The sequence below is a fragment of the Sus scrofa genome, chromosome 12, assembly GCF_000003025.6.
Source record: "Sus scrofa isolate TJ Tabasco breed Duroc chromosome 12, Sscrofa11.1, whole genome shotgun sequence".
Lineage (NCBI taxonomy): Eukaryota > Metazoa > Chordata > Mammalia > Artiodactyla > Suidae > Sus > Sus scrofa.
The window spans coordinates 37,299,631-37,321,275 of NC_010454.4; the positions used below are offsets into that span (position 1 = coordinate 37,299,631).

Genomic DNA, 21,645 nt, shown 5'->3' on the forward strand with positions numbered 1-21,645 from the left:
GGATAAGGATCCTGTGTTGCTGTTGCTGTGGCTGTGGCGTAGGCTGGCAGCTGCAGCTCTGATTCAACCCCTAGCCTGGGAACTTCCACATGCCGTGGGTGCAACCCTAAAAAAAAAAAAAAAATTTAATGAAAAATGCATACATATTTAATATGTGGCAAGAATACAGACCAATCTGAATGAGGAAAGTGAAATAAGCCTGAAGCTGCAGGAGGGCCAGAGTATTTTATAAGAGTGGAAAGGAGAAGCATCAACAAATAGTCAAGTAATTAACTATTTAGAAGTTTTAAAGTTGTCCTGATTAGCAAAACTTTAGTTCAATCTTGGCTACTTTGCCTGTATGTGCCTAGTTATAGATATCCTTTATCTTCTTGGGAATTTAATACTGGGTCTATATTGTTGTTATATCTGCTGCAGATAGCTATAGCGATATAGGTTTTTATATAGATTTACTTCATCTTTTTATACAATATGCAAATGCATGCATTCACATCTTTCATTATTTCATTATTAATTAAGCATCTTTTCTGTGGCAGTGGTGGCAGCTGGAGGGGCAGCAGCACCCAGGATTCATGGCTGCATCATGACTTTCATGGGCTCTGGACATTTTTGCCTTCATGGGCCACCTCCTCCATGAAAGAAATATTTTATGACTACAACTGTTGGTTTTAAATGTATATTAAGGCATTCCATTAACTTAAAAGTTGTTTTGTTTTATTTTTTTTTAAAAAAGGGAGTTCCCATCGTGGCACAGTGGAAATGAATCCAACTAGGAATCATGAGGTTGTGGGTTCGATCCCTGGCTTTGCTCAGTGGGTTAAGGATCCGGTGTTGCGGTGAGCTGTGGCACAGGTTGCAGACTGGCTCAGATCTGGCGTTACCGTAGCTGTGCTGTAGGGCGGCGGCTGTAGCTCGGATTAGATTCCTAGCCTGGGAACCTCCATATGCCATAAGTGCGGCCCTAAAAAGCAAAAAAAAGAAAAAAAAGAAAAGAAAATGTTTATGTATCTTTTGCATTTAAAAGGAATTAAACATGTTTTGGGACCGTAAAATTATCGTGGACCGTAGGCATGGTGCCTACCTGTACTTTATGGCAAATCAAACCTGCAAAGTTCCCTCTGACTTGTATATAAGTACAGTGTACAGTACACAGTAAACACAGAGCAAAGACAATGCATTGCCCAAGGAACAGTCCATTACATGAGTAAAAGACATCATTTTACAAGATGAAAAAACAGGAGAGAAAGTCCAGACCTCTAATGGAAACATTCCCTCATTAGGAGGAGGTGGGAAAGAGGCAATGAACTCTTCGAGCTGCTTTCATATTATTCATGATAATAGTTAAGAGACTAGCGGTAATAAACCAGAAGTTTTCAGATGAGAGGAAAAATCTAAAGCCACATAATTCTATTATTTATGAGACATTATAGATGTTAACAAAAATCAGGACAAGGTATTTTTCTGGTGACTTGCTGTGACCAATTGGAAAAACCGTGCAAAAAAATTTTTTTGAACTTTTTAAATGATTGTTAACCCAAGGCCACCATCATCTTTCAATATACAGCATTTAAATAACCAGAAAAATTTCAAGTCTGTTAAAGATGCAGTCAAGCATCCAAAGGGGTACATGTTTAATCTACTTTACTAGAGACTCAATGTTCATTTTCCTCTTTTTAATGGATGGAAAAGTGATTTCCCTGCCAAGGAAGGGCAATTATTTAAAAAGTAGATGTGTTGCCCTTCACAGCTCTAGGCTACTCAGCTGGCAGAAATAACGCCTCTGGAAAGCAGATCAATTATTTACCGAATTAAAGACAACAGGTCTGTTTTAGCAATGTCAGGCTGATTGCAGGGAGTTGAGAATTTCTTCCTTATGTTTCTAATCTTCAATTTAATTAATAAAAAAAATACATATCTTCTTTGCTGCCAAATACAATATAATTAAAAATATGCCAACCCAGTATACCAAGACACACAAATATAATGTAGTTTCCACAAGATATTTTTAATTAGGATCTATTACGTCTTTCACTATTAATTACATGTGATATGCATCTGCATTTAATATAATTTGCATCATGGTACATTCCCACAACTGAGCGAGGGGGACAAATCTTGTTCAAATCAAAAGTTGCTTTTATCCAACAAATGACTAATTACATTAAATTAATGCCTTATCTCTGTCTTGGCAGAGTTTTTCCAGGATTATACTGATAGAAAAAGACAATTAATTAATGTAATTATTCAAAGTATACTTACTATCAACTATGTGAAAATTACTGGGCTAATAATACCAGACACAAAATAAAAGCTTGCCTCAAACATGGTGAAAGGATAATCTTGATGTATATAAATAAATTACAAACTAGGATGAGGAGGTTAATAATAATGAAAATGACACTGAGCTAATATTTATTGAGGTCTCATTATATTCTAAGTATTGTTTCAAATGCCATGACAGCCCTCATTTTATTTATGAGGAACTCGAAGTACTGGGAGTGATCAAAGCAGACTAAGTAACTAAGCAGCATGGTGAAGGCGGGACCTGAAATTTTATATAGGGTCAGGAAAGTCTTGCCCAAATGATTCAAAAGACAAATAAGAGCAGGGGAAAAGAAGGTTCTAGGTGGAAGTGAATTGAGATAACATGTTTAAGTAGTTGAAACAAAACAACTACGGCCAAAAATGGGAGGAAAAATGTCAATCAGTTTCAAGTAGTAAATCTGTACCTACTTTTGAACAATACACTCAATAATGTGGAAGCTGTCAAAGGGTGAAAGTATCATTAATATTTAACCCTTCTTACAAAATATTTGAATATCTTAAAGTGCAAGTAAAAAAGAAAATAAAGAAAATTAAATTTTTTTTTAAATGGAAGTAAAATGGAGTATGATGCAACAATCATACCTGAAGTGCATAATCCAGCATTGGGCTGTGATCACATAAGATTTTTTAAACAAGAGTAACTGAATGATTCTCGTGCACATTATTATAGATTAAACGTTTATACAGCCCCAACATTTCTATATTGAATTGTTAAAAACCCAATGTGGCTGTATGTGGAGGTGGGGGTATACGGAAGTAAAGTTTAAATGACATCCTAAGGGTGAGGCTCTGATCTGATAGTATTAATATCCTTGTAACAAGAGACATGACAGACCTGGCTCTCCTCTCTCTCCCTGCTATGTGAGGATACATCAAGAAAGTGGCAAGTTTGGAGGGATTTTTTTTTTTTTTTTTTTTTTTTGCTTTTTTTTAGGGCCGAACCTGAGGCATACGGAAGTTCCCAGGATAGAGATGGAATCGGAGCTGCAGCTGCTGGCCTACACCACAGCCACATCTGCAACCTGCACCACAGCTCATGGCAACACCAGGTCCTTAACCCACTGAGCAAGGCCAGAGATGGAACCTTCGTCCTCACTGGATACTAGTTGGGTTCATAAACCACTCAGCCACAATGGAAACTCCCAGCAATTTGTTAGTCAGGAAGAAAGACCTCACTACAAAACATTGGTCAGAAGCTTGATCTAAGACTTCTAGCCTCGATTTCTGTGAGAACATAAATTTCCGTTAAGTCTATATGGTACAATGTTCTAACTAATACATGTACAGAGGTTATTGTTAAACCGAGCATCGCAGAGAACATGTTACATGCTCAAATGACCAGCAAAGAGGCTTTTGGGTTGGATTTTAAAATCAAATGAGGCTCTACAACCAAAACAAACTGAGCACAATAGCAGGAGGAAAAAGAGTCCAAGATAGATGAAGGTGAGGAGAGCTCAGCAACCTTTTGAAAAACTTTCAATGGCTCCATTTGAGCTGGCACCACAGATTAGAAAACTGCTCCCACAAAAATACAGCTCTAGGAGTTTCCATAGTGGTTCAGCAGAAATGAACCTGACTAGCATCCACAAGGACGAAGGTTCGATCCCTGGCCTGGCTCAGTGGGTTGGGGATCCGGCGTTGCCATGGGCTGTGCTGTGGGTCGAAGATGCAGCCCAGATCCCATGTTGCTGTGGCTGTGGTGTAGGCTGGTGGCTACGGCTCCGATTAGACCCCTAGCCTGGGAACCTCTGTATGCCACAGGTGGACTCTAGAAAAGTCAAAAAAAAAAAAAAAAAAAAAAGATTACTAATGCCAAAAGCTGTGAACAAAGAAAGAAAGCTGACAGTTGCTGAAAGAAAAAATAACCATCAAACTACACTACCACATCTAGTAGAAATATTCCTCAAAATTATGGTCAAAATACAGATACTCTCAGTCAGAAAAATGCTAAAAGCGGTCATCTTAAAAAGAGAGAGCGAGAGAGAAGTCATCTTCATCAGAGAAACTGGAAATGGCCAACAGAAGTACATTATCAAGAAAAGTGTGAAAATAATTCAAAGGAGGAACGATAGTACCAAAAAAATGATGAAGTAGCAAATGAACAGGGAAAAACCATGACCTAAACTTGATACATTATACAAAAAAAAAAACAAACACAAAAAGGATCATAAATTTAAACATTAAATATAAAACTAGAATACTATTAGAAAATTACATAGGAGAAAATCCTCAGGCCCCAGACTGTCGACTATTTCTTAGGCATGAACACAAAAAACACAACTGACAGAAGGAAAAAAAAATCAGTTTGACAAAAGGAAAAGAATTTGCTCTGCTACAGATGCTGTTAAAAAGATAAGACAGGAGTTCCCGTGGCAGAGCAGTGGAAACAAATCTGACTAGGAACCACGAGATTGCGGGTTCAATCTGAGACCTCCATCAGTGGGTTAAGGATCCAGCACTGCCGTGAGCTGTGGTGCAGTTCAAAGATGCGTCTCAGATATGGCGTTGCAGTGGCGTAGGCAGGCAGCTGTAGCTCCAATTAGATCCCTAGCCTGGGAACCTCCATATGCCATAGGAGCAGCTCTAGAAAAGGCAAAAAGACAAAAAAAAAAAAAAAAAAAAAAAAAAAAGAAGAAAGGAAGAAAGGAATAAAGAAAGAAAGAGGATCTGGTGTTGCCCAGAGATGTGGTGTAGGCCTCAGACATGGCCACACACAACCCGTGTGGCTGTGGCTGTGGCTGTGGCTGTGGCTGTGGTGTAGGCCAGCAGCTACAGCTCCGATTTGACCCCTAGCCTGGGAACTTCCATGTGCCACTGGTGCAGCCCTAAACCCTGCCCCCATCGCAAAAAGAAATCAATTGAAAAAAAATGAACAGAGCCTCTGAGATGTGTGGGACACCATCAAGGTGATGAATCCACAGTAGTCCAAGAAGGAAAGAAGAGGGGGAAAGAGGCAGAAAGAAAGAAGGACTGAGAAGTCCCAAATTTAATGAAAAACACTTAGGGCAGTGAAACTATTTTGTAATGGTGGACACATGTCACCATCAAAACCCAGAGAAAAATGCAACACCAAGAGTGAACCCTAAGGTAAACTATGGTCTTTGGTTGATAAGAATGTGCTCATCAATTAGAAGAAAATGATCACTGTGATGTGGAAATGTGGATAGTGGGGGAAGTTGCGAGGTGCAGGAATAGGAGAATTCAATTTTGCTGTGGACCAAAAACTGCTCTAAAAAATCAAGTTTATTAACTAAAAAAAAAAAAAAAAAAAAAAAAAAAAAAAAGGTTCCCTAGAAAATGTTACTCATTGTGTATCTAAATAATTGAAAGCAACAAACTTACACCACCCATATTGAACCCACCCAGATCTAAGCATGAGTCCTCTCTGGCACTTTTAACCAAATCATAAATGTTGCCATTAAAATATTTGTTTTAATTCGGGACTCAGAGTCACAGCTAATAAACAAGAATGGGAAAGAGAAATTGAAAAACAAACTGAATGCAGCTGCTGAACTACAAGTTTCACAACTCTATTTAATGGCATCCCTTAATTTCTGTTCTGAATAGGTCCCCTCAAGTCTGAACTGCATGCCACCCAGTCAAACAACCTACGTTTTCTCCTTAATTCACTTTGCAGCATGATTCCATCATGCACATTTTCCATTGTTTTTAAAATTTCTCAGGAGGCAGACAACATTCCTGGTTTGATCTTGAATTTTGATGTCCATATTTTAATAAATATGACCTCTAAATAGAGGTATAACAGTGATATATATACAGGTAAACTAGTTCGAGAAAATCAGGTTTAAAAACAAAAAACAGGAGTTCCCGTCGTGGCGCACTGGTTAACGAATCCGACTAGGAACCATGAGGTTTCGGGTTCAGTCCCTGCCCTTGCTCAGTGGGTTAAGGATCCGGCATTGCCGCGAGCTGTGGTGTAGGTTGCAGACGCAGCTCGGATCCTGCGTTGCTGTGGCTCTGGCGTAGGCCGGTGGCTACAGCTCCGATTCAACCCCTAGCCTGGGAACCTCCATATGCCGCAGGAGCGGCCCAAGAAATAGCAACAACAACAACAACAACAACAAAAAAAAGACAAAAAAAGACCAAAAAAAAAAACCAAAAAACAGGCAATCCACTTTTCTGGTATGTTTCACTTCGCTTACCTTTTTAAGTGAACTTCCCTATGCCTGTTAAAAAGTATTCCAACAAGCACTATTGGCTGTGTGACATACCCAATGAAAAAGGCTTTAACCAAATAGAGAATTGCTAGAGCATCAGTTAAAATGTGAATATAAGTAAATTTTGAAATATATATTGCATATATATAAGGAAAAACTGGGGTATTACTGGAAGATCTCCAAGTTTTATTTATCTTTTTGTTGTTGTTGTTCTTTTTTGGCCACCCCGAGGCATATGAGGTTCCCAGGCCAGAGGTCATTATCTCAGCCACAGTTGCGACCCACCCTGCAACTGTGGCAATGCCAGATCCTTAACCCACTGTGCTGGGCCAGGGATCAAACTTGTGTCCCAGGGCTCTAGAGACACTGCTGATCCTATTGTGCCACAGCAGGAACTCCTACAAGTTATATTTTGAAAAGGATCAATTTAAATTAAAAAAAAAAAACTTAAGTGCAGGAGTTCCCTCATGGCTCAGTGGGTTAGGATCTGGCATTGCCACTGCTGTGGCTCTGGTTACAGCTGTAGTATGGGTTCAGTCCCTAGCCTGGGAACTTCTACATCCCATGGGCAAAGCCAAAAAAACAAAGCCAAAAACAAAAACAAAAAAAAGCATGTTATGGCAAGGGCCATTTAAATTAGATACCTTTATATGAAATAACAATTAATCAAAGCTCAGTAGCTAACAAAAATAATTCAGCCAGAGAACAGAAAAGGGCCTCATCTTATAAGAAAATTTACAGAGAGTTTAAATTTTGACAGAAAAAACTTTTGATTTCCCAAAAATATTACAATAAACAGTATTACATAAGTAATTACATGAAAAAATAACTACTCAAATATTCATGAATATACAAATGGTAATGAAGCCTCTTGCCTCAAATATTTTGTATGTATGTATGTATGTATGTATGTATGTCTCAATCCAAGATTGTTAGGATAAAACAAGAAATACGATACTGACACTAGACAAGGAAAATAAAATGCCACCTAGAAATGAGCTCGCATGGCTGAGGCCAAAGTGCCTTTCTCTAAGAAGTCATTCAGCTCCTGAACAGCTAAAACAAAATCAAAATTAAAAAACCATTGGGAATTGAATATTTTATGCACATAAACACACACACACACTTGTTCCTACTCAAGAAATACATATTCTGAATGGCAAAAATAATCAGAGCTGAACAGTAAATAATTCAAATGAACTGTAAGCAATTGCATGATATGCCCACCAGCTTCTACAAAAGATTTTGCAAACCAATTTTGTGAGTGCTTGATGAATTAGGAACACTCCATTTAATTCTAATATTTAAACAGATATAAAGCATTTATAAAATTTTGCAGAAATGACGACAGAGTGAAAAATAAATCTGCCACATGATAAACTGATCAGTCCACAGCACGGCCTCTTCTTCGAAATCTGTGTCAAATATCCTATATTTTTCTTGCCTCATTCATTCAACCAATATTTATTTATATACCTGGCACTGAATCATTATTTCTGAGCTAATCATCTTTTGGTTCCAGTTTAGAATTGACTTTCTTTGGAAGAACTTTCCCCCAGCGTAAAAGACCAAAAGTTAATACTCATATGCTAGCACTCTGTCCATACCCCACAAAGGACCTGGCTTCCTATTTTTATAAGTCCCTATTCCACCAGCAGACTCCATGGGTAGGAACTGAGCCAGGTAAAGTGAATGAGAAATGCTGTCTAGCTTCCAAAGTGTTGAGCTGAAATGGGGAAAGTCATAAAAGCATAAATAGCACGTTTTAGTGCTATGAATCTTTTCAGCAATATGGTGAAGCCTAGGAACCTCTTTCCTAGAATAATAATTTTTAAAAGATAACATAAAATACTTAGAATTATAAAAATTGATATATGGCAGATGGGCTGTTTGTTAATATATTAAAATATAGGCTCGACCATGATTTTGAACCGTAAGCATTATCTAGATAATTATATAAATAACCTCAAAATGTCCACTATACTACTCATAACGTCACAAGCAAGCTAATAGTTCAGTGGTTTACTGTACAAATTCATAGGGGAAAGAAATTTTCATTAGAGGTTAAAGAAAATAAAGATGTAATTTTTTTTCCTTTCGAAGTTCACATACTCTGAATTTCACCCATGGACCTCTCAGATCCAGGTTAAGAAGCCTTTTGTTAGATTCAAGAAGACATGTGCGACATCCTAAAACTCATAACATAGTTCTCTTAAAATTATCTTCCCTCCAAGAAATTCCAAGATTTGGTGTGAGACTGAATTAAGAACATGACAGTACAATAAACTGTCAACTTACATGTATTAAAATGTTATATACACACAAAAGAAAAGATCTGTGAAAGAAGTAACTGGGTAAATTGGACGTCCTAAAAATTAACTAATCTGATCTTCAAAAACTCTTTCAGGAGAATGAGAAGACAAACCATAGGTTGGGAGGAAACATTTACCAGATTCATACCTGATACAAGACTGTTTTCCAAAATACACAAAGAACTCTTAAAACTCAACGATCAGAAGTTCCCATTGTGGCTCAGTGGTTAACGAACCCAACTAGTACCCATGAGGACAAGGGTTCAATCCCTGGCCTGGCTCAATGGGTTAAGGATCTGATGTTGCTGTGAGCTGTGGTCACAGACATGGCTCAGAGCTGGCTTTGTTGTGGCTCTGATGTAGACCAGCAGCTGCAGCTCTGATTTGACCCCTAGCCCCAGAACTTTCAGATGCCTCAGGTGTGGCCCTAAAAAGACAAAAAAAAAAAAAAAAAAAGACAAAAGACAAAAAAGGCCCCATTTTAAATGTGGATAAAAGATATTTTGAACAGACAGCTCAACATATAAAATATACAGACGGCAAATAAACTATGATATGTCCAAACAACAGAATATTATTCAATGCTAAAAAAGAAATGAGCAATCAAGAAAAGACACAGAGGAGCCTTAAATGCATATTAGTAAGTGAAAGAAGCCAATGTGAAACAGCCACATGCTACATTTTTCCAACTCTTTGACATTCTGAGACCATGGAAACAGTAGAAAGATCAATGATGGACAGGCAGAGCAAAGAGGATTTTTACAGCAGTGAAACAACTCTGTACAGACGGCTCCATGTCATCATACATTTGCCAAAACTGATCAAATGTACAACACCATGAGTGAAACCTACTGTCAACTGGGACAGAGAGGTTAGCAAGGGAAACAAATATTTAAAGAAATTATTACTGAAAGATAAATTACATCACAGTTTTACAATTAATGTGCAGGGAACATACAAAAAGTATGCAAGTACAGGACCTACTGTATAGCACAGGGAACTGTATTCATTACCCTGTAATAACCTACACTGGAAAAAGTCTGAAAAACAATATATATCTGTGTGTGTATATGTAACTGAATCACTTTGCTATACACCTGAAATACTGTAAATCAACTATACTTCAATAAAAATAAATGAAATTTGAAAAAATTTTAAGTATAAAAAATATCAGGAGTTCCTGCTGTGGAATGGGATTGGTGGCAGCATCTCGGGAGCACCAGGATGCAGGTTCAATCCCTGGCCCAGCACAGTGTGTTAAGGATTCAGCATTGCCACAGCTGTGGCTTAGGTCACAACTGCAGCTTGGATCTGATCCCTAATCCAGGGCAGCCAAAAAAGAAAAAAAAAATTTCAACCTTCTCATTAAAACAAATTGGGGAGTTGCAACGGAAATCAAATGGAAAATGTGTACCAAAATTATGAAATTGGAGTCCTGTTGTAGCACAGTGGAAAGAAATCCAACTAGGAACCAAGAGGTTTCGGGTTTGATCCCTGGCCTCACTTAGTGGGTTAAGGATCCGGCGTTGCTGTGAGCTGTGGTGTAGGTCACAGGTGGCTCAGATCCTGCGTTGTGGTGTAGGCCGGCGGCTACAGCTCCGATTACACCCCTAGCCTGGGAACCTCCATGTGCCAAGGGTGCAGTCCTAGAAAGACAAAAAAAAAAAAAAAAAATTATGAAATCACAGAAATGTACTTTTTTCTAGAACGAACTGCTCCACAATGACAGAGGAAACTACAACATTTTATAAGTTATATAAGATGTTCTTATTACAATGGAAATTCATACACAGGAAAAAATACAGCTTCAAAAGTCTGAAGCACTCTATGGCAATATGAAATATACATTAATACAGAGGAGAGTTGACATAACAGATGGACTATCAAAATGAGTCATACTGGTTACTCCAAGTGGAGTGCTGTAAGTGACATAACTTCCAGACTGTTTCTTCAAATTTAACTTAATTCCCACAACATTCAGAGCATTTCAGTAAGTCTTTGTCTTCATTAATTAAATCAATTCTACTCATCAACAATCCCTACAAAACCCTCCTCTCTATCAAAAATGACTACGATAATAGGAAGCTTATTCAAAATACTTTTTCTTCTCACCATCATTCTTTATCTGAAAAGATGAAAAGAAGGGGAGAAAATGTGTCTTACATCAATTTTAACTAACAGGATCATTTCTGCAGAATAAAATAAAAATGGCAGTTACTTCAGAGTCATCTAAGAAGGAAAATACTGCAAACTTATGAAGACTATTTCAGCTCTGAAAGCAAAAGAGCAATTTTATGTATTCGCAAACAAAGTATTTTAGGTCACGATGCTATAGAAAAAAAATAATGTATTGGGGTAATAAAAAAAAGATTTTAAAAAAAAGGATTTTAAAGATGAGTCCAAGGGAATGGAATTCCACCAATGGAAGTATTAAAATAATTCCTAATTATGAAAGTGAGTAATTAAAGAGAAAGTATTACACATTAACCAAGTCTCTTACATATAGGAAAAGTGGTCCATTTCTGGTTGATGAGAGAAAACTCTTTTTTAAAATAGAACAGCATTAATCAATGCTGAAAATGTGAAAGAATCAGAAAAACCACCATCCTACAGCCTTCTACAAATTTACTTTGTAAAAAGTTCTTTCAGGAATGAGGTGAAAATAACACTTTACAGATTACTTGCTAATCTCTATAAAACAACCTATCTCCAAAACACAGATGTTTGATGGGTCACTAACTTATTCATGTGATCAAACATAGTATCATAAATTGCAAGACAGCCTCATATAATGTGTCTCCAGCCGGAATAAAATGATGTAGACAGTTAATACTTAGGAAGTTTTTTAAAAATCCTTAGCCTGAATGTATTTAAAAGCCTCTTCAGGGAATGAAGTAAACATTATTATAATGAAAAGAAATATGTGACAAATGCAGAATATGGATAAGATAAATGGTCTGGACACTGCAATTTAGGGGGTTAAAGGTGAAAGCTATAAATTGGATTAAAAGAAACTAAAGAGACTTAACAAAATCTAAGGAGTAAATAATTAGGCCTTGACTCCAAGCAGTTACAGAACCTATTTTTGAGACAACTGGGAAATTTTTTTATTTAATTTTTATTTTATTTCATTTATTTACTTTTGGCCACAGTGCACACTGGCTTAATGTTGGATCCCAGTTCAAAGACCAGTTTGGACCTGGAATGCTTGGAGTCCTAATCACCAGACCACCAGGGAACTCCCTAATTTTTATATTAGAGTTGATTTACAATGTTGTGTTAGTTTCAGGTATACAGCAAAGTGATTCAGATGGGAAATTTTAAATTATGACTTGGGTAATAGATAATATAATGTGTTAATTTTCTAAAAATATTTGGTTAAGTACAAGAAAGTCCTTATTCTTAGAAAATGCATGCTTAACTTGTAGTGAGTGAAACTGTCATCACATATTCAAATAGTTTAGCAAAATACACATACACATTGTACTAAAATGTGAATAACCTGTTTAATCGAGATGACAGTACATAAGTCACTCAAAAAGAATCTTGAAGTTACAGAAAAAATGCTATTTAGGAGTTCCCAAGGTGGCTCAGTGGTAACAATCCTGCCTAGTATCTATCCATGAGTACGCATTTTCCATCACTTAGTGGGTTAAGGATCCGGCATTGGCATGGGCTGTGGCATAGGTTGCAGACGCACTCAGATCTGGTGTTGCTGTGGCTGTGGGTAGGCCAGCGGCTACAGCTCTGATATGACCCTTAGCCTGGGAACCTCCATGTGCCGTGGGTGTGACCCTGGAAAGACAAAAAAAAAAAGAAAAAATGCTATTCACATACACACGTAGTTTGGAATATTAAAGTCTTTGTCTTATTGACACTACAGAGATGAATGCAATTCAACAGCACTGTTTACCTGTTATCTACCGCTAGTATTCAATCACAACGTCATTCAGAGTAAAACTAATCTTTGGACAGTTTCAATTTTTATGATAAATTCATTCAATAACCACTTACTGAAAACTACTTATTTTCTAATATACACTAACACATACAATTCCTCTCTTCCCTTTCCAAATAATTAGTTGTATAGCCCATAATATAAATGGAAAAAAAAAAAAGGACATACCACTTGTATTAAAAGCCATACAGCACACTGGTTTTTCATGAGCAGGGAAGTGGGCCACGATGCCATCACTGTCAGAATCCTCACTCACAAGCACCTTTACAAAAAGAAAGAAGGCAAATGGAAGTTAACCATTGAGCTTGAAGGTATATACACAGCTATACCACTACACCCCTGACCAAATAACATGCTTCTGCTACATTAGAGATTACTCCTCGTAACATACGGTGAGAATGTCATGTCCGAAATAGGGGGAAAATATAACATTCCCTCAACAGATCAATTGTATAGCCTCTAAAAACAGTTGGTTTGACTTGACTGTAAATGACAGAGACTATCCTGAAGCATAGTTTCAGAAAAAAATCAAAAAGCATAAAATCAGGTATACAGAGCTTTATCTAAAAACAGGAACAGGAGTTCTTATTGTGTTAGGTATGGCCTGCTGAAAAATCCTTGCTCACAGAGTTCCCACTGTGGCACAGTGGAAACAAACCCAACTAGCATCCATGAGGAGGCAGGTTCGATCCTTGCCCTTGTTCAATGGGCGAAGGATCCGGCATGGCCTTGAGCTGTGGTGTAGGTCACAGACACAACTCAGATCCTGTGTTGCTGTGGCTGTGGCATAGGCTGGCAGTTAGGGCTCTGATTTGACCCCGAGCCTGGGAGCTTCCATATGCCATGGAAGCAAAAAATAAATAAATAAATAAAGTACAACAGTTGTGGTCTTTAATTTCTGGTTTTTAGATGGACTACTTCAGATATGCAAAATAAAAGGAAGAATTTAGTATTTGTTCTTTTCTGAGTGGTTTATTTCCCTGAGCACGATGTCTTCAACGTTCTTCCATACTATTACATGTGAAAGATATCCTTTTTTAAGGCTGTGTGATATTATTACACCATATGTATTCACCACATTTCTCTTTGTCCATTCATCTGGTGATAGACATTTGGACTGCCTCCACCTCCTGGCTACTGTGAATAATGCTGCAGAGAACATGGGTGTGTAAATATCTCTTCCAGATACAGCTTTGAATTATTCTGCATATAAATGAAGAAGTGGGATTACAGAGTAATTCTATTTTTAATTTTTTGAGGAACTTTCATACTGATTTCCATAATGGCTGCATCATTTTTACATTCCCATCAAAAGTTTACAAGGGTTTCAATTTCTGCCCATCTTTGACAACACTCTTATTTTCTGTTCTTTTGATGATGGTCATCCTGATAGGTAGGAGGTTTTGAGTCACTGCAGTTTTGATTTGCTAATGATTAGTGATGCTGAGCATCTTTTCATGTGCTTATTGGACATCTCTACATTTTTGGAGAAATGTCTATTCAAGTCCTATGCCATTTGTTAATTGGGTATTTTATTGTTGAGTGGTAGAAGCTCCTTATTTATACTATATATTAACTCTTTGCCAGGTAATATGATTTATAATTATTTTCTCCTACTCCATAAGTTGCCTTTTCACTCAGTTGATTGTTTCCTTTTAGGTACAGAAGTTTTAAAGTTGGATGTAGTTCCCTTTGCCTAGTTTTTATTTTGTCATTTGTGTATATGGCACAAGAAATCATTGCACGATTCAAATCCTAAACATGTTCCCTTAAGTCTTCTTCTAGCAGTTTAACAGTTTCTGGCGTTATGGTTGGGTTTATAATCTATCTGAGCTATCATCATTTTTGTTTGTGGTATAAGGTAAGGGCCCAACTTCCTTCTTTTGCATATACTTATCCAGTTTTCTCAAGCCTATTTGTTGAAGAGACTGCCCTTGCCCCACTGTGCAGTTTTTTTCAACACTGTCAAAAATCTTTTGGATGTACATGCATGGGTTTATTTTTGCACTCTCTGTTCTGGTCCACTGGTCTGTCTTTATGCCACTATCACATCATTGTAATTACCATTGCTTTGAAAAATGACTTGAAATGAGGCAGTGGGGTTCCCCCCTCCCCCAGGACTGTGGTGGCTTCTCAGGGTACCTTCATATTTCATAAGAATTTTAGGATGGTTTTTTCCTATTACTGCCAAAAAACACTGTAGAGATTTTGCTAGAGATTGCATTTAATATCACTTTGAGTGCTATAGGTATTTTAAAACATTAAGTAAGTCTTAAAACTCATAAGCATGAGATGTCCTTCCATAAGTAATTTCTTTGACTACTTTTAATAACATATTATAGTTTTTAGTGTGCGTGTCTTTTACTTTCCTGGTTCAGTTTACACCTAAGAGTTTTTTTTCTTAAAAGGAAAAAAAGTCAACAAACCTGACAGACCCTTGTTAGTGTAACAAATTAACAACCAAAAAAAAAGGGCAAAAAATTCAAATAGCTAAAATTGGAAATGAAAGAGGAGCCACTAAAACTGATGTCACAGAAAGAAAAAGGGTTACATGATATTTCTATGAGACCCACATTGCTTTGATACCAAAACAAGAGAAAGACAAAAAGAAAACTACAAATTAATATCACTGATGAATAAGACACAAACATCCAAAAGAAAACAACAAACCAAATTAAATACATTAAAAGGATCATACACCAAGAAACGTGAGATTTATACTTGGAATGTAAGGATGGTTCAACATACAAAAATCAATTAGTCTATTACACCACATTAACAAACTGAGGAACAAAAATCACGTGATCATCTCAATCAATGCATAAAAAGCATTTGAAAAAATTCAACCACTTTCATGATAAAAACTAGGAATAGATGGAAACTACCTCTATATAATGAAAGTCACATATGCAGAGGTCAAAGATAACATTATACACAATAGAGCAAGACTGAAAGTTTTTCCTCTAGGATCAGCAAAAGGCAAGGATGTCTTCTCTCACTACCACTGTGCAACATAGTACTATGAGGTCTAACCATAGCAACCAGACTAAAATAGGGCGCAGTGGGTGGGGGGAGTGAGAAACACAAGGCAACAAATTGGAAAAAAGTAAAATTAGCTCTGTAATAGATTTTATAGATTCCACACAGCAAAAAAAAAAAAAAAAAAAAAAAAGTTAGAATAAATGAATTCAGCAAAGGTGCAGGACATAAAATCAATACTCAAAATCAGTTTCATTTCTATTTACAATGAAGACTAACTTAAAACAGAAATTAAGAAAACAAATTTATCAATTTCGTTAATCTTTGCAAAGAACCAATTTTAGAGTTTCCCCATCATTTCACTGTTTGCTATTTTGTTGACTTTGGTTCATCTTTCTACTGTTTACTTCTTTTTTTCTTGCTTTGGTTAGAATTTGCTCTTTTTGAAATCACTTAAGGGAAAGCTAAAAGCTAAGAGTATTTATGTGGGACCATTTTTCTTTCCTACTATAAGCATTTAAAGCTATAACTTTCCCATTATGCAATATTATAGCTGCAATTATAATTACTAATATGTTCTATTTCTATGTTCATTGAATCAAAATATTTTCTAATTTCCCTGAGATCTCTTCATCTCATAATTCTATCCCATCATTGACTCCCATGCTTCAGATTTCTTTTATGGCCAATCATATGGTATATCTGGGAGAACAGTCCAGATGTTCTTGAATGTGAAGTCGGTACATTTGGGGGAGTAGTTTTAGGTCATGTTGGTTGACAGTGTTAGTATTCTAAATCTTTGTAAATTTTCTGTATAGTTTTTCTTTTCTTCCTTTTTTTTTTTCTTTTTTTTTTTTTTTTTTTTAAGGCCTCAGCTGTGGCATATGGAAGTTCCCAGGCTAGGCATCAAACTGGAGCTACAGCTGTCAGCCTAGACCACAGCCATAGCAATGCCAGATCCAGGCCGTGTCTGCGACCTACCCCACAGCGCATGGCAATGCTTAAGGGCAATGCTTAACCCACTGAGCAGGGCCAGGGATTGAACCCAAATCCTCATGGATACGAGTCGGGTTTGTTACTGCTGAGCCAGGTTGGGAACTCCTGTATAGTTTTTCTCTCAATTGATAAAAATTGATTGAAAGCATAGTATTTAAATCTCAAACTATAAATGTTAACTAGACTTAAAAGTCTTTTATCTGATATTAACACAGCCACTCCAATTCTATTATGGTTATTGTTTGCATGGTACATTTCTTTCATCCTTTTACTTCGACCAATTACATCTTTGAATCTAAAGTGATCCTGGTGTGAAAATCACTGTCTTTTAACTTGAGTCAATTTATAGTTAACACAATTATGCACACAATTGGATTCTGGTCTGCCATTTTCTATTTATTCTTACATCTCAGGTGTTTGTTGTTCCTCTGATCCTCTTTTTTGGTGTGAAACAATTATTTTTAATGTTAACTATTTTAATTCTTCTGTTAATTTTCAGAGTAATTTCTTAGTGGTTGTTCAGGTTATGAGGTACACCATAAACAACAAGATTACAGCTTAATTCCAGACTTAACTGCAATAAATTATAGCTCCTTGCTCTGAGACAGCTGCATTTTTCTCTCCATTTCTTTGGGCTATTATTGTCATGTGAATTATCAACTGAGAAACATCATTATTCCCTAAAACAATCTTCCAATTACATATGTGTTCTTAAGCTTGATATTGTCCCAAAGGTCTCTGAACCTCTGTCTGTATTTCATCAATTTTTCCTCTCTGTTCTTCAAATTGGCCACAGACTGAACTGCAATCTTGGCTACCAGAACTGCATATTATCCCTACTCATCACCTACCAAATTTACTATTTTTAATTAATACACTGTTTTTTTAACCTTCAAATCAAGTAATTCTACCTCTAAGAAGGAGAAGTGCTTGTTTATGTGACCCAATCTGCTCTCATAAAACTATCACACTCACCAAGCTACTGGCAGATAGAGATAAGAGCAGCATGAATACATGCTTATCACTTCATTCTTAGCTTTTGGTTGATATAGAGTCTGTAAATAGTTATTTTTAAAAATTCTGTCAAGTAATGTACTTATATTCTCTTTATGTAATCATAGGGGGGAAGCATTCCCCAATTATCATTATACTTATACATACAAATCACCCCATTTTAAACATATAAGTGAATAATGCTTAGTAAATTTATATACAGTGTTTATATATTTATATCTAATATATTATATAACCACCACCAGTTGTATAACTATTACCACATTTTAGATTCAAAATAATTCCAACACCCCCAAAATTTCTTTGTCATGACTTTACAGTAGAACACCAATCCCAAGCCCTGGAAATTCCTAATGTATATTTTATATTTTTTCCCTGTTCTAAAAATTTTCAAAATTTTTCAATTTCTTTCACTTACATAATTCTTTTGGTTCAATCATGCTGTGTCAGGTGTCATTCATGTCTTTGTATTGCTTATGTGTATTCCACTGTATGGAGGTCCCACAACATGTGGGTTCAGCAACCAATTCTTGGCAATTTGGATTATTTACACTTGATTTCTATTATCCATAACGCTGGTATGAATACCTACACACACATATTTTTGTGTGAATGTATTTTTATTTCTCTCAGGGAGATAGCTAGAAGTGGATTTGCTCGGTCATATGAAAAATAAATGCTGGAGTTCCCGTAGTGGCGCAGTGGTTAACGAATCCGACTAGGAACCATGAGGTTGCGGGTTCGGTCCCTGCCCTTGCTCAGTGGGTTAACGATCCGGCGTTGCCGGGAGCTGTGGTGTAGGTTGCAGACGCGGCTCGGATCCCGCGTTGCTGTGGCTCTGGCGTAGGCCGGTGGCTACAGCTCCAATTCAACCCCTAGCCTGGGAACCTCCATATGCCGCGGGAGCGGCCCAAGAAATAGCAACAATAACAACAACAACAACCAAAAAGACAAAAGACAAAAAAAAAAAAAAAAAAAAAAAATGCTGAAATTTTTAAGAAATAGAAAAATTTTTTGAAAGAAGACACTTTCATATGTCCATGAATAAAGTATGAGGTTTCATCTCTCCACACCCTTTCCATCCCTTTGTATGTATTTTTAATTCTGTACAATCCACTGGAGACAGAAATTAGAACGGTGTTGCCAGGAGGTGTGAGGGTAGGGGGAGGGGGAGTTATTGTTTGATGCATATAGATGATAAAAAGTTCCGGACACGGATAATAGCAATGATTATACAACACTGTGAATGTACTTAATGCCACTGAATTGTAACCCTAAAAATGGCTAAATGGCAACTTTTATGTTAGGTTTATTTTAACACAAATGGGGGGAAACATGCGTTATAAATTATTGCTCTCATCTGTCTTTTCCGTCCTTCCACTCGACTATCAAAAATGTTAGGTGAGGAAAACAAGAAAGAGAAAAGAATTTGTCTCATAGGAGCAGTCTCCAGGAAAGTGTGTTAACCCATGTTTGTTACATCTACTGCTTGCTTTTGGACATATGGTACAGTTACAGAGTTGTGAAACCATCACAACAACACATCTGGAACATTTCCATCACCCCAAAGAGACGCCATAACCACTCCCTCTAAACTCCCAGTCCTAGGCAATCAATAATCTATTTGCTCTTTCTATAGACTTGCCTGCTCTGGTCATTTCCTATAAATAGGTTAACACATTATATGTTCTTTTGAAACTGGCTTCTTTCACTATGCATAATATTTTCAAGGTTCATTTATTTTGTAGCATGAATCAGTACTTCATTTCTTTTTATTGCTAAATAATATTACACTGTATATATGTGTGTGTGTGATGATCATTGTACAACCCATAAATGTAATAAAATTCATTAAGTTAAAAAATACATAAATACCATCTCTTTTAATATGTCAGCAACTCTTACACAATATTCTGTAATAACCTATACACGGAAAGAATCTGAGAAGGATAGATGTATGTATAACTGAATTACTTTGCTATATACCTAAAAATAACACAACATTGTAGAACACTCGGGTACAAGTTTTTACATGAACATACATTTTCATTTCTCTTGGTTATATATCTCCTAAGAGCAATTATTTTAGGAAATAAATTGCCAAATCATATGGTAACTCTTTTCCAAAGCAAATGCATTATTTTACATTTCCACCAGCGAAGTGCAAGGGCTCTCATTCTGCTTACTAGTCATTGGTATATCATTTTTGGAATGAAGTCTATGCAAATCCTTTGCTCATTTTAAAATAAGCCTATTTATCTTTTTATTATTCAGTTCTTTCAATATCCTGGATACACACACAAATAACTGTGGGTAAAACAAATGGTGAGAGCTGAATAAAGTCTGTAGCCTAGTAAACAGTAATGTGCCATTATCAATAGCCTGGTTTTGACATTTTACCACAGCTATGTAAAATGTCACTGTTTGTGGGAAGTTGGAGGAAGCTGGGTGAAGAGCACATCGATACATCTGCGACTTACTGTGAGTCTACAGTTATTTCAAAATTAAAAGTTAAAACGGGAGCTCCTGCTGTGGCACAATGGGATCGGCAGCCTCTCTGCAATGCCAGGATGTAGGTTCAATCCCTGGCCCAGCACAGTAGGTTAAAGGATCTGGCACTGCCTCAACTGGCATTTGTGTAAGTCGCAAATGCAGCTTGCATCTGATCCCTAGCCCAGGAACTCCATATGCCACGGGGTGGCCAAAAAAGAAAAAGTTAAAACTAGAGCATATATGGCAAGCTTTTTAATCTTCCTCATGCTGATAGGTGACAAGTGGTAGTTTGGTTTAGTTTTGTCTTTCTCCTATAACAAGTCAAGTCTATGGATTTTACACCGTTTGTAAATATTTTTCCTGTGAAATATTTGCTCTGTGCCCATTTTTCTATTTTAATTGGATCTTAGAGGAGTCTCTTTCCTTTCATGTATTATAATGCTATACTTCTCTTTCCAACACAATTAGTATTGAGTACTCTACAAGATGGTACTAATACAGAAGCCATCCCGTAAAAAGGCTCATTAATCTTGGTGCATAGCAAAACCTCATGCCACCATATAAGATTTTTTGAATCTTCTCTTTATGAGCTTCACAAATATAACAACCAGATACTTTTGTAGGGATTCTCTCCATGGCATCATCACCTAGTCTAAAATATTATATAAATAATATCCTCATACGGTTGTCCTAAAACATGTAATTTTTACCCACTACCTAACTAAACAGGCTAAAACCCTAAATATATGTAGTAACAACTTGACAAATCACCTGAACAGATACAGGGTGAATAAGCCTTTATCATATGAACAAAAACATAGAAAAATATCTCAGGAACCATTAAATTATTATAGGTAACACTTGCAGTTGCTCTCAGGGCAAGAAATAGCTCAAGTTTATGTCATCATTCCGGCATGTTTTTCCTTGATTAGACATTTTGCCAGCTTGCAAACTTCAATTATATAAATTTGTAAAGGCAAATAATACCGCCTAACTTAGCCATGAAAGGCTTTTTTTTTCCCCCTTTTTTTAGGGCCGAACCTGAGGCATATGGAAGTTCCCAGGCCAGGCGTTGAATCTGAGCTGCAGCTGCCGGCCTACACCACAGCCACAGCAACGCCAGATCTGAGCCGCATTCTGCAACCTACAGCACAGCTCATAGCAATGCCGGATCCTTAACCCACTGAGCCAGGCCAGGGATCAAACCTGAGTCCTCATGGATACAAGCAGGATTCGTTACCACTCAGCCACAACAGGAACTCCATGAAATGCTTTTAAATAAAACTTGAAAGTAACACAGACAAAAATGGATAAAGTCAACTAAATCCATTCCCCTTTAATGCAGTTACCACACAGTGATCCTGTCACCATCAAATCAAACTAAACAATT

At 36.8% G+C, this 21,645-nt stretch overlaps 1 protein-coding gene across 12 annotated transcripts in view; it reads right to left on the reverse strand.

Moving 5' to 3' along the window:
- Nucleotides 1-21,645, reverse strand: part of BCAS3 (BCAS3, microtubule associated cell migration factor) — a 580,495-nt gene that overhangs the window by 404,904 nt on the left and 153,946 nt on the right. For all 12 annotated transcript variants that reach the window (XM_021068160.1, XM_021068161.1, XM_021068154.1 and 9 more), the window contains exon 13: nucleotides 12,942-13,035. In XM_021068160.1, coding sequence (XP_020923819.1) covers nucleotides 12,942-13,035 — 94 coding nt within the window. The remainder of the gene's footprint in view (nucleotides 1-12,941; nucleotides 13,036-21,645) is intronic.